The sequence below is a fragment of the Gracilinanus agilis genome, chromosome 1, assembly GCF_016433145.1.
Source record: "Gracilinanus agilis isolate LMUSP501 chromosome 1, AgileGrace, whole genome shotgun sequence".
NCBI lineage: Eukaryota > Metazoa > Chordata > Mammalia > Didelphimorphia > Didelphidae > Gracilinanus > Gracilinanus agilis.
In genome coordinates, this window is record NC_058130.1 from 59,463,192 (window position 1) to 59,475,192 (window position 12,001).

General features: G+C 41.4%; 1 protein-coding gene across 1 annotated transcript in view; it reads left to right on the top strand.

Moving 5' to 3' along the window:
* GRIP2 (glutamate receptor interacting protein 2) overlaps positions 1 to 12,001 on the top strand; it is a 468,329-nt gene that overhangs the window by 332,850 nt on the left and 123,478 nt on the right. The window contains exon 2 of the mRNA XM_044676082.1: positions 9,549 to 9,629. Coding sequence (XP_044532017.1) covers positions 9,549 to 9,629 — 81 coding nt within the window. The remainder of the gene's footprint in view (positions 1 to 9,548; positions 9,630 to 12,001) is intronic.

Below are 12,001 nucleotides of genomic sequence, written 5' to 3' on the forward strand. Positions count from 1 at the left end.
AAGAAACAGAAGGGAAAGTAAGAAAACTCATATTTTTTAAATTTGCCTCTTTAAGGGCTTCAATAAGATCTAATTATTGGTACTCCTATGTGGGGAAATGTTATGTATAATTCTCTGTAGTGAACTCTGTTCACCATTATAGAATTCACTATTATAATAATTAGAAGAATTATTCATAGGGAGAGGTTGAAATACTAAATGGTCTAAGATGATATGGGGGGTGGGAAAGAGGGAGGTGAATAGTAGAAGACACCAAGAGAAACTTGAGAGAATATGAAAAATAGTATATTCTATTATACACAAAGAGGGCATGGGAAGGGGAAGGGATGAATACTATTATAAGAAGGAGAGGAAGAGAGCATNAGATCTAATTATTGGTACTCCTATGTGGGGAAATGTTATGTATAATTCTCTGTAGTGAACTCTGTTCACTATTATAGAATTCACTATTATAATAATTAGAAGAATTATTCATAGGGAGAGGTTGAAATACTAAATGGTCTAAGATGATATGGGGGGTGGGAAAGAGGGAGGTGAATAGTAGAAGACACCAAGAAAAACTTGAGAGAATATGAAAAATAGTATATTCTATTACACACAAAGAGGGCATGGGAAGGGGAAGGGATGAATACTATTATAAGAAGGAGAGGAAGAGAGCATTAAGAGGTAATATTTAAACCTTACTCTCAGTGTAATTAACCCTGAGAGGGAAGAGTAGCTTTATCCATTGGGATATAAAAGTCTATCTAACCCTACTGAGAAAGTCAGAAGGGATAAACCAAGGGGAGCAGGGGAGTGAGGAGGTCAAAAAAGGGAGGGGAGAAGAAGGGGGAGGGAATTCATTAGGCCTTAAAAATAAAAAGAGGGGAATAATAAGGGAGGGGGTAGAAAGGGAAGTAAATCAAGGGAGGGGACAAGGGTTACTGGCATAAAGCAAACCACTGGTTTAAAAGGAAATAGTGTAAGAAGAAGGGGTAGAACTAGGAGAGGATACCAAAATGTCAGCGAATACACAACTGATAATTATAACTCTGAATGTGAATGGGATGAACTCACCCATAAAAAGGAAGCAAATAGCAGAGTGGATTAGAAACCAAAATCCTACCATATGTTGTCTATAAGAAACACATGTGAGGTGGGTGGACATACACAGGTTTAAGGTAAAGGGCTTAAGCAAAATCCTTTGGGCCTATGGAATACTATTGTGCTCAAAGGAATAATAAACTGGAGGAATTCCATGTGAACTGGAAAGACCTCCAGGAATTGATGCAGAGCGAAAGGAGCAGAGCCAGAAGAACATTGTACACAGAGACCAATACACTGTGGTAAAATAGAATGTAATGGACTTCTGTACTAACAGCAATGCAATGACCCAGGACAATTCTGAGGGACTTATGGAAAAGAACGCTACCCACATTCAGAGGAAGAACTACAGGAGTAGAAACAGAAGAAAAACAACTGCTTGAACACATGGGTTGAGGCAGACATGATTGGGGATGTAGACTCGAAACTACTACACCAATGCAACTATCAACAACTTGGAAATAGGTCTTGATCAATGACACATGTTAAAACCAGTGGAAATACGCATTAGCCATGGGGGGGAGCTCGGGGGGTGAAGGGGAAAGTAAGAGCATGAATTATGTAACCATGTTAACTTTTCTAAAAATAAATATTAATAAATGTTTTAAAAAATTAAAAAATAAAAAGTTGTTGGCCCAACTACATAGATATCTGATTTAAGAATATTTTTATATCAGTAGTCAGTCATTTCTTACCTATTAAAATATATTGCATAATAAATTCACTTCATTATTTTGTGTTCACCATTTCTAGTGCCTTCTGAAAATTTTCACAAAGAAAAAAAAGATATGAAATTTCTATATAGTTTACAAGTCTTTGACCTCTCCTATTCCTTACTCCTGAACCATAACTTCTAGCCAATTGTTTGCTATCCTCACATATACTATCTTTGCCTTTAAGTCACCAAGTATTGAAGTATGTGTTGCTTTAATTTGGAGGGTCTTAGGTGCCAGGTCTAATATAGGGCAGCTAGGTGGCTCAGTGCATAGAGGCTCAAGTGTGGAAATGGGAGGTCCTTGCTTGGGATTCATTTCCTAGCTGTGTGACCCTGGCAAGTCACTTAATCCCGATTGCCTAGCCCTTAATGATCTTTTGCCTTGAAACTTATGCTTAGTATTAATTTTAAGGCAGAAAGTAAAGGTTTAAAAAAAAAGAAAAAAATTGAAAGGTCTTAAAAAGTTCTACATCAAATTTCTCTCCCTTTTCATTCTTTGCAACAGATGTTGGTCATAAACCAAAATTGCTTTCATGGTCTCTTATTTGCAAATACTTATCATGAGCACAGCAATGTGAAATGACCAAATGTCCCATGAAATGATATCTCTTGTTAACTTTGGATGTACAATAAACCCAACTCCATTTGCCACTTCAAGGAGAACACAAACACAAGGCCCAGAAAATGCCAGCTATAGAATCAGAGCCCCCATTGCTCAGCCACAAAGAGGGTATCCAGAAGACAGAACTCTTTCCCTCAGCTTATAATGAGTTAGCATCAATCTCAATTCAAAAGCTCCTTTTCTGTCCTTCCTTTTTTATGATGATCCATATAGTCCTTCCTTTTTTATGATGATCCATATATGTATCTTCAGGGTGGGATAAAGACAGTTATCCTTGGAAGGACTATTGACAGTAGCTATTTGCTTTCCCCCCTGGAAAAATAGAGAAAAGACTGGATTGGAATGAGAGGACCTAGATTGAAATCTGACTTTGCCAATTGCTACTTGTGTTAACTTGGGGCAATGTTTCTGGTCCTCAGTTTACTTATATGTAAACTGAGGGAATTGGATTAAATGGCCTCTTCTAGCTTAAAATCTACGGTGCTGTGATCCCTCCCACCTCCACCCCACAAAAACCATATACTTAGCTCCACTCTCCTGCTTCTCTGAACATTACCCTGCAGTGATATTTCCTACAACCCCTCTCTTTCTGTTCAATTATCTGCTAGGCTGACCTTACAAATACAAAAGAGAGAGAGTAAAACTCCTCTCAAGTGAACCTGGCTTTAGATCTAAGTGGAATTTGTGCTGAGATTTCAGGTTCCTTTCTCATGCAGTTGACTCTGGGCAAGTTATTTGTTTGCTTGTTTCCTCAGTGGTAAAATAGGAACAATAATAGCACTTACCTTGAAGACTGGTTGTGAGATCTAAATGAAATAATATTCATAAAAAGCACTTAGTAGTAGGCTATCTAAATGCTTATTCCTTCCCAGTCCCTTTCCTATTTCTTGGGAAAGCCAGACATTTCTCCCATTAATACTTTAAATCAGTGATTCCCAAAGTGGGCGCCACCGCCCCCTGGTAAGTGCTGCAGTAATCCAGGTGGGCGGTGATGGCCACGGGTGCATTTGGGGGCGGTGAATAACTGTAAAGGGGCGGTGATAGTATGTGACAGGGGGTGCTAAGTAATGTTTTTTTTTTCTGGAAAGGGGGTGGTAGGCCAAAAAAGTTTGGGAACCACTGCTTTAAGTGCTGAAAGTCAATGTCAATGGAACTCTGGGAGCACCCACACTAAAAGTCATCATGAATCACCTTATCAGCATGGATAAAGGATTTGAGAAGGAGAGAACAGTTGGGAGTGGGGAAATGCCATCAAAAGGGGAAAAAAAGATTAAAGATATATTTGTGAGCTTCACAGTATTGCCAAGGGCTAATGCTGCCATGAGATTCTCTCTATAACCCTGTATCTGTGCCATATACTCTCCTCTGAAGTTTATCCCATTGGTGTATTTCAAGTTGTTAAGTCAATAAGTAGTTAGTTAATGCCTGCTGTCTGCCAGTCATTGTGCTAAGTGCTGGTGATACAAAGAAAGCCAATAGGCAGTCCTTGCCCTCAAGAAGTTCAAAGTTGGACTTGTAAAAAACCAGTCTCTCAAAAGATGGCCATTAAAGACATCTTTAATGGAAAAGAAAGAACAGAAGAAAGGTTAGGCAAGCAGGACAGCCTTGAAACCTAGAGAATATTAATCAAGCTGTACATAGTAGAAACCTGCAGTTTCATGTGTAATCTTTTCTTCTATGTATATACAAATGTCCATTATATTTGATGTTTGCTAAGTTCAGAAAAAAAATAAAAAATTAATATTCAAAAAGTCTACCCTATCCACTGGTTACAGGATAGAGCTCACTAGGCATTTGGGAGCTGTAATTAGGGAGCAAGATGATTCCAAATGGCTTTTCCCCTATTCCTCTCAGCTCCAAATGGCTATAAATGGTCCTTTTGAGAACAAAGAGTGTAAGTTGCCTGGTTCAGGTCTATCCAATGATAAGGAAGGAAATCTGTGTTGGTGGTAGAGGATGTGACTAATGGGACTCAGGTTTTTGCATTGCAGTGCTGCTCAAGATGAGGAGAAGGAAGGTCACATTTCAAATAACCCATGCACTCTGGCACATAGCACTCTTGAGGTCAGCTTTAAGGGAGGAGGCACAGGAGCTCTGGGTATCCATGTAAGGGATTGATAGAAATAGATGATGGTCAACAGAAGAAGAGGAGAAGGATGAGAAGGAGAAACAGGAGCCTTTGGGTACCTGTGGGAAAGACCCATAGGTTGAGATGAAACCTATTCCTCATTATTCAGCAAATGCTCTATTCTACAAAATCCAGTGACTCCCTATTGCCCTAGGATCAAATGTAACTCTTCTGTTTGGAATTTAGTGGCTTCTCCTCCCCCCTCTGGTCTGCTGCTTTTCAGGTTGGGCTTTCTCTACCAGATCCATGACACAAAAAAATGTCAAGCCCCTGTTCTAGAGCCATCTTCAGATGTGAACGAGATAAAAGGTTAAAAGTTAAGACAGTGTTAAAGAAGATTCACCCAAGGTCTGTTGGATATTTTTCAGGAATCTTAAAGCCTTCCCAAAGGTCTTGTTCCAAATTCAATTTAATTTAGTTCTAAGAAGCCTGTTGTATGTCAGGCTCAATGATAGGTACTAGAGATACAAAGTCAGAAACAAACTAGAGCTTGCTTTCAAAGTGCTTTCATTCTTAATGTTCCTGCCTCTGAGACACCCTTCAAATTACCTTGATTATATCTTGCTTGTATAGCTGTTTGCATGTCATCTCCCCTATTAGACTGTGAGCTCCTTGAGGAAAGGGACTGTTATTGCCCTTCATGTAGCTCCAGTGCTTAGGACAGTACTGAGAACATAATAGGTGGTCAATAAATGCTTGTTCACTTGACTTGATGACCTGAACAGAGATTACATGAATAGCAAGTATGAAATATGGGCTAAGTTAATACAAAGTAAATTTTTATGGAGCAGAGCTTAAGATTTGTAAAGACCAGTTAGGGCTTCTCTTCCATGGGAAGAGGGCACTGGAACTGTACTTTCAAGGAAACTAGAGATTCTTCCATGCAGAGATGGTAAGGGAGGGCATTCCTTGCATGAGGGCTTATCTGATTAAAGGTACAGTGGAATATCGTGTATGAGGAACAAGACTATGTGACCATTTGAAATAAAGGATACAGGACAGAGAAGACTATAAGACTGATCTAGGATGAGTTTGCTAAAAAGGGAGTTTACTCCTTTAAACATCCATAGAGAGGGAAGCACCTTTATGCCTCTGATCAACTGGCCCTCTCCTCCTCCCTCAACAAGATTAGTCAATAAGTCAGTAGACTACATAGTTCTATGAATCTCAGCAGCTTCTCTCTCTCCCTCTCCCCTTCCCTCTCTCTTTCCCCTCCCCCTCCCCCTCTCTCCCCCTTTCCTTTCCCGTCCCTCCCCCCACCTCTCTCCTCAAGAAAACTCACCAGTTATTCAGTCATATACAAAGCTCATCATTTTCAGTGCCTGTTGAGGATTTGAATTTGAACTGTAAATCTCTAGGTATCCTCTTGCCTTTTTTTGCATCTCTGTTGCCGTGGTAACCCTTCTTCCTTCCCATGTGACATCCCACTAGATATCTTTCTGGGATAGTCCATTCCTGAAGACTTTTTCGGCTTCATAAGACTTAAGATCATAAAGAGACAAATTTGGTGTTGGAAGACCCTTTAGAAGTCATCTCATCTACCCGTTGTCCTCTATTTTATAGATTAAGAAGTTAAACAACAACCAGAGTTATGCAGGTGGATGAGTAGCAAAGGAAGAATTTAAATCCAATTCTTCTGACTCCAAACTCAGTGTTCTCTCCTTGGTACTAATGATGATGTTCTCCTCTAAATCTTCTTTCTCTCTCTCTCCTCTGTTTCATCCCAGTAATTTTCATCAAGATTCTCAACCTCATTGGGCAGCTAGGTGGCACAATGGATAGAATGCTATACCTGGAGTCAGGAAGACTCATTTTTGCAAGTTCAAATCCAGCCTCAGACACTTACTAACTGTGTAACCCTGGGAAAGTCATTTAACCCTGTTTGCCTCAATTTCCTCACCTATGAAATGATTCGGAGAAGGAAATGGCAAACCTCTCCAGATCTTTGTTTAGAAAACTCCAAATGGGCTCACAAAGAATCAGACCCGACTGAAATGAATGAACAACACAACGAAATTGAATCTAAGTCTTCTGTCTTAGAGAATAGCTCTTTTCAAAAGCTCCCTACCATCAGAAGGCATACATGGCATACATGTTTTCCTCCTGACTGGACCCCATGAGGCCATGGAATTTGGAAGCATTAATGTCTGGTAAAGAATGTCTCCTGCTTCTCATCAAAGAAGTGTCAGACTATGAGGACAGAATGATATATACATCTTCAGACATGGGCAATGCATTGATGTTTTTTACTTGAGAGGCAAGGTGGTCCAGTGGGATGAAGGTGATGAATTCTGCCTCATAGCATCTGGGTTCACATCCAAGTTCTGCCCTTAAGCCTATGTAAACTTGGCAAAGTTACCTTACTTCTTTAAGGGTATACTTGTTTATTAAAGAGGAAGAGGGGCCCAATGATCTCTTAGTTCCATTAAAAAAAAAACCTTACCTTCTTTCTTGGAGTCAATACTGTTGTATATTGGTTCCTAGGCAGAAGAGTGGTAAGAGTAGGCAATGGGGCCAAGTGACTGGCCCAGGGTCATACAGCTGGGAAGTGTCTGAGGCCAGATTTGAACCAAGGACCTCCCAGCTCTAGGCCTGGCTCTCAATCCACTGAGCCACCCAGCTGCCCCCTCTTAGTTCCCTTTTGACTCAAAATCTATGACCGACCCTATGAATTGCACTTTCCTACACAGAAGTGTGTGTGTGTGTGTGTGTGTGTTTGGGGGAGAGTTCATTCATTAGTGACAGAGATATAAAAAATTCATCAATAAAACATTTAAAAAAAAAAAAAAGTCAAATGTCACTGAGTGTGGTAGCCCAGAGCTATAATCCTTGCTATTGCAGGCAGAGACTGGGGCTAATAGATTGATTGAGCTCTGGAGTTCTAAACTGCAGTAGGGATAGAACTAGAACTAACTGAGGGTCTGGAACTAATATAAGGGGAGCTCCCAAGAGTGGTGGAAGTGGAAGGGAGCATACCAGGCTGCCTAAAAAGGCTTGAACTAGCTTGGATCATAAATGAAGCAGGTTGAAGCTGCTGATCAGCAGTAGGGTTGTTTCCAACCTGGGTGAGATTGGGAGACCCAAACTTAAAAAAAGAAAGAAAAAAAGAAATTAGTTATCAAAGAGAAGCTTGGGAAGCATTTGTCTTTGGCTTGCTCCTTTCCCTCTCACTGCCTTCTGACCTCCAGACACTTCCTGCTTCTCATTCTTCCAAGATCCTGCTCTTGGCTAGCACTGATTACTGTAGAAGTTTATCAAGAACTGAAGTGCTCCCTCTCCTAGCAGGATTCATATTTTTAGGGTTCTCTGGGAAAGGAAAACATGATTCCCCATACTTGGAATGCATTCCCTCTTTTTCACCATCTGCTGAAATCTTGCTAGAATCTTCAAGGTTTTACTCAATTACCTCTTCCACCATTAAGCTAATCTCTCTGGTTGGACATGTTTTCTTCCTGCTCAGATTTTCCTTCAAGAATCTTGTTTCTCCTTTGGCCTTCTCACACAGTGTCTTATATCCTTCTGAACTATGTACATGAAGTGTGGTGTCTTGGAAAGACCCCTGGATTTAGAGTGAGAAACCTGATGGGGATTCTGCCTCTGATACTTGACTAGCTGGGTGACCCTGGACAAGTCATTTAAACTTCATCTGTAAAATGGGAGTAATAATAACACCTACCTCTCAGGGTAGGTTGTGAACAGCAAATGAGATGATGTACATAAAGCAAAGCACTTTGTAAACTTCAAAATGGAATAGCCCTTCCTCCACTCTTAGTTTCTGAGGCCAAATCCTTTGTTCAAGTTTTTGTATTCCCCAAAACTGTCATAGTCCCTTCCACATGGCAGGCACCTAATAAACATTTTTGAATGCAATTTTTTAAATCCTTATTTTTCATCTTAGAATCAGTACTGTGTATTGGTTCTAAGGCAGAAGAGCCTTTTTAAAAATTAAAAACCCTTACTTTCTTAGATTTAAAACTGAATATCAGTTCTTTTTATTTTATTTTGCTGATTAATTAAAAGAATTTTTCCATGGTTACATGATTTATGTTCTTTCCCTCCCCTCCTTCCATCCCCCTCCCATAGCCAACACACATGAATATCAATTCTAAGGCTAAAAAGTAGTATGGACTAGGCAATGGTGGTAAAATGACTCACCCAGGGTCATACAAGTAGGAAGTATCTGAGGCCAGATTTGAACCCAGGACCTCCCTTCTCTCTAGGCCTGGCTCTCAATACACTGAGCCACCCAACTGCCCTGTCGAAAGTGAATTTCTTAAAAATCCAAAAGAATGAATCACCCACTCGTAGTGAAGTTTTAGGCATCGTGGGAGACAGGGAGAGATCTTCGGACAAGGAGACTCTTTATGCTCCACAAGTCACTATGTGAGTAGCTAATGACTGGGTCTATGTATGAATTGGTCTTGAATATGGCCCCAGCCTCTTCTTCATCCTTAAGTCTGTCACCATAATGATGGGCTTAAAACTCACACAGGATCACAGAATAGCAGAGTTGAAAGGGACCTTAGAGATCCTTTAAACCAGCCCCATCATTCTGGAGAATAGAAAACTGAAGTCCAAAGAGGGGAAAACTAACCCTGACAAGAGCTTTGTGTCCATTTATTTCCCCAACCCCCCCCCCAAAACACAGCAAATTCATTTCAGGACCCTAATTCAAAGCTGGTTGTTCCTGTCTCCATCTGGTGCTATTTTTGGCATATCTCACTCTAGGGATGGTCTTACTCCTTTCCCCCATTTCAGCTGTTTCACCTGATTATTTAAGGGATGACAGACTTGGCTCTCACTAGGAGAATTAACTGCAAGGGAAATAAATCCTTTATAATCCCCCCCATCTCCTCCAAGGACCAAACGGAAAGTGTGGCATGAAATAATGCATTCTGACGTCACCTGCAAAGGGGAGGAGGTGACTTCTTTGAAGATGAGGGGAGCCCAGGGAGAAATGAAAGTTGTATTCAACCCATTTTCCCTCTTCTCTTTTATAGATGATGGCCCTTATTCAAAGGGAAGTAAAGATTCAGGTGGCACAGACACAGCCCTGGTCTGCCGAAGGCAAAGTATTCCAGGTAATGAGTCCCTTCATCCTGTTTACCTCCATTTCTTTTTATCAGGGAGCCTTTGTACAATTTGTTGGCCCAAGAAATATCACAGAAATGATAGAGTAGCGAGGAAGATGGAGTCCCAGTGATTAGACACTTCTGACGGCAGAACTGGGGGTAAAAAGCCAGGCTGGTACCCCCATATAGAGGATGCCAGGGCAGCTGAACTGTGGGGATGGGAAGGCAGCAATCAGCAGTTAAATCTCCTTGAGGAGGGCTGCTTCAGCCTTTCCCCCCATCCTGAGGCTGCTTGTGGGCAGGAGATAAAAGCAGGACTCCGAATGCCTGAGCTGGTGGTAGCTAGAGTTTGGCTCACAGTGTTCCAGTTATAGAGCCAATTACCCAGAAGGACAGTGAGATAGTGGGAGACATGGATGACTTCCCTTTGCTAGAGCAGTGTGGCTTTGATGTGGGTTTTTTTGGTTCCTGATTCCCTTTCCCTGTGTGTCTCTGGGTTCTGGCTGTCCTGCAAGCCTGGAATATTCTCCCTTCTCATCCTTGCTCCTTGGCTTCCTTCAAGTCTCTCCTACAATTCCACCTTTTACAACAGTGGTTCCCAAACATTTTTGGCCTACTGCCCCTTTTCAAGAAAAAATATTACTTAGCCCCCTGGAAATTAATTTTTTATAATTTTAATAGCAATTAATAGGAAAGATAAATGCACCTGTGGCCATCACCACTCTCCTGGATCCCTGCAGCACCCACCAGGGGGCGGTGGCACCCACTTTGGGAATCACTGTTTTACAAGAAGCTTTAGGGGGCCTCTGGGTGGCTCGGTAGATTGAGAGCCAGACCTAGAGATGGGAGGGAGGTTCTGGACTCAAATCTGGCCTCAGATCAGCAAGTCACTTAACCCCCATTGCCATACCTTATTGCCCTTCTGACTTAGAACCAATACACAGAATTGATTCTAAGGCATAAGGGTTTTAAAAGGGAAAAAAAAGCTTTTCCAATCCCTCTAAATCCTAGTGTCTTCCCTCTGATGATTATTTCCTATTTACTCTGTGTATAGTTTGTTTACACATAATTATTTGCATGTTGATCCCCCATTAGACTATTGGTTCCTTGAGGCCAGGGGCTGCCTTTTTCCTTTTCTCATATCCCCAGAACTGACACATTGGCACTTCATTTTTTATTGACTGACTAAATAGATGAACTGTGGTGTCCCTGTGGAAGCCTCGTGTGCTGGGCTGATGCCAAGATGCCTGAGGTTTTGGGCACGGAAAACACCATAGATTTGGGCAATGATGATTCAGGGTTACCAGGTCAGCAATAACTATTTACTTGACAATATTTTCTAAGTGTTTTCTTTTCTCAAAAGCTTGTGTCTATGTGAAAGATCACAGGACCTCGTAATCAGAGCTCAGAGGACCCCAACAGCCAGTCTTTAGGGAGCATGCAAAGGGATAAGATGGGAGATGGGCCAAAATGAGATCAGAACTCAGAGCTTTAGAAAAGGGACTGTTGAAATGGAAGCCATTCGTTGCTCAGCTTCTTTACATGTTCTTCCTGCTTTGGTAGTATCATAGGAAAGACGACGGAGGGGCAGTGGAGAGACCCTCCAGATCATATGCCAACCTCTTCATTTTAGAGACGGGACCCCAGAAAGTTAAACGGTTTGCCCAAGGTCCCATTGGAAGCAAGGAACAGAGGCTGAATATGAACCCAGACCCCCTGCCTCCAGGTCTAGCAAGCTCACCACCAAACTCTGACTATTTGTCAATAATAATAGAGTGAGAACATGGATGGTCTGGCCCAGGAGATGGGATCAGAGGCACCAAGAAGATTCTTAGATTAGTCTGGCTGGAATATGAAATATGGACTGACATAAGGGGGTAATCCTGAGACTCTTCATTTGTCCTTGGCTGATTCCTACATTAATATAGCGGTTCCTAAAACATGAGCCATGAGGGTCCTCTAATTCAATTAGACAAGCTTCTACGAAATGGCTACTCTGTAAATACCATGTACTAGATGCCACAGATGCAAAGATAAACAAAGATGGCACAATCACTGCCCTTCAGAAGCTTGCAGCCTGAAAGGAAGGAAGAAAACAAGCATTTATTAAACACCTACTATATGCCAAGCAGTTTACAAAATAGAGTCTCATGGGATCCTCACAACAACCCTAGAAAATAAGTGCTATTATTAGCCCCACTTTATAATTGACACAAACAGAGGTCAAGTCATTTGCTTGGGGGCACCCAGGAAGGGCTGGAGGCTGGATTTGAACTCAACTCTATCTGACTCCAGGCCCAGCACTCTATCCACTGTGCCCCCTAACTGCCTAAAAGGGGAATGACACATAATCATAATAATGAGAGAGAGAGAGAGAGAGA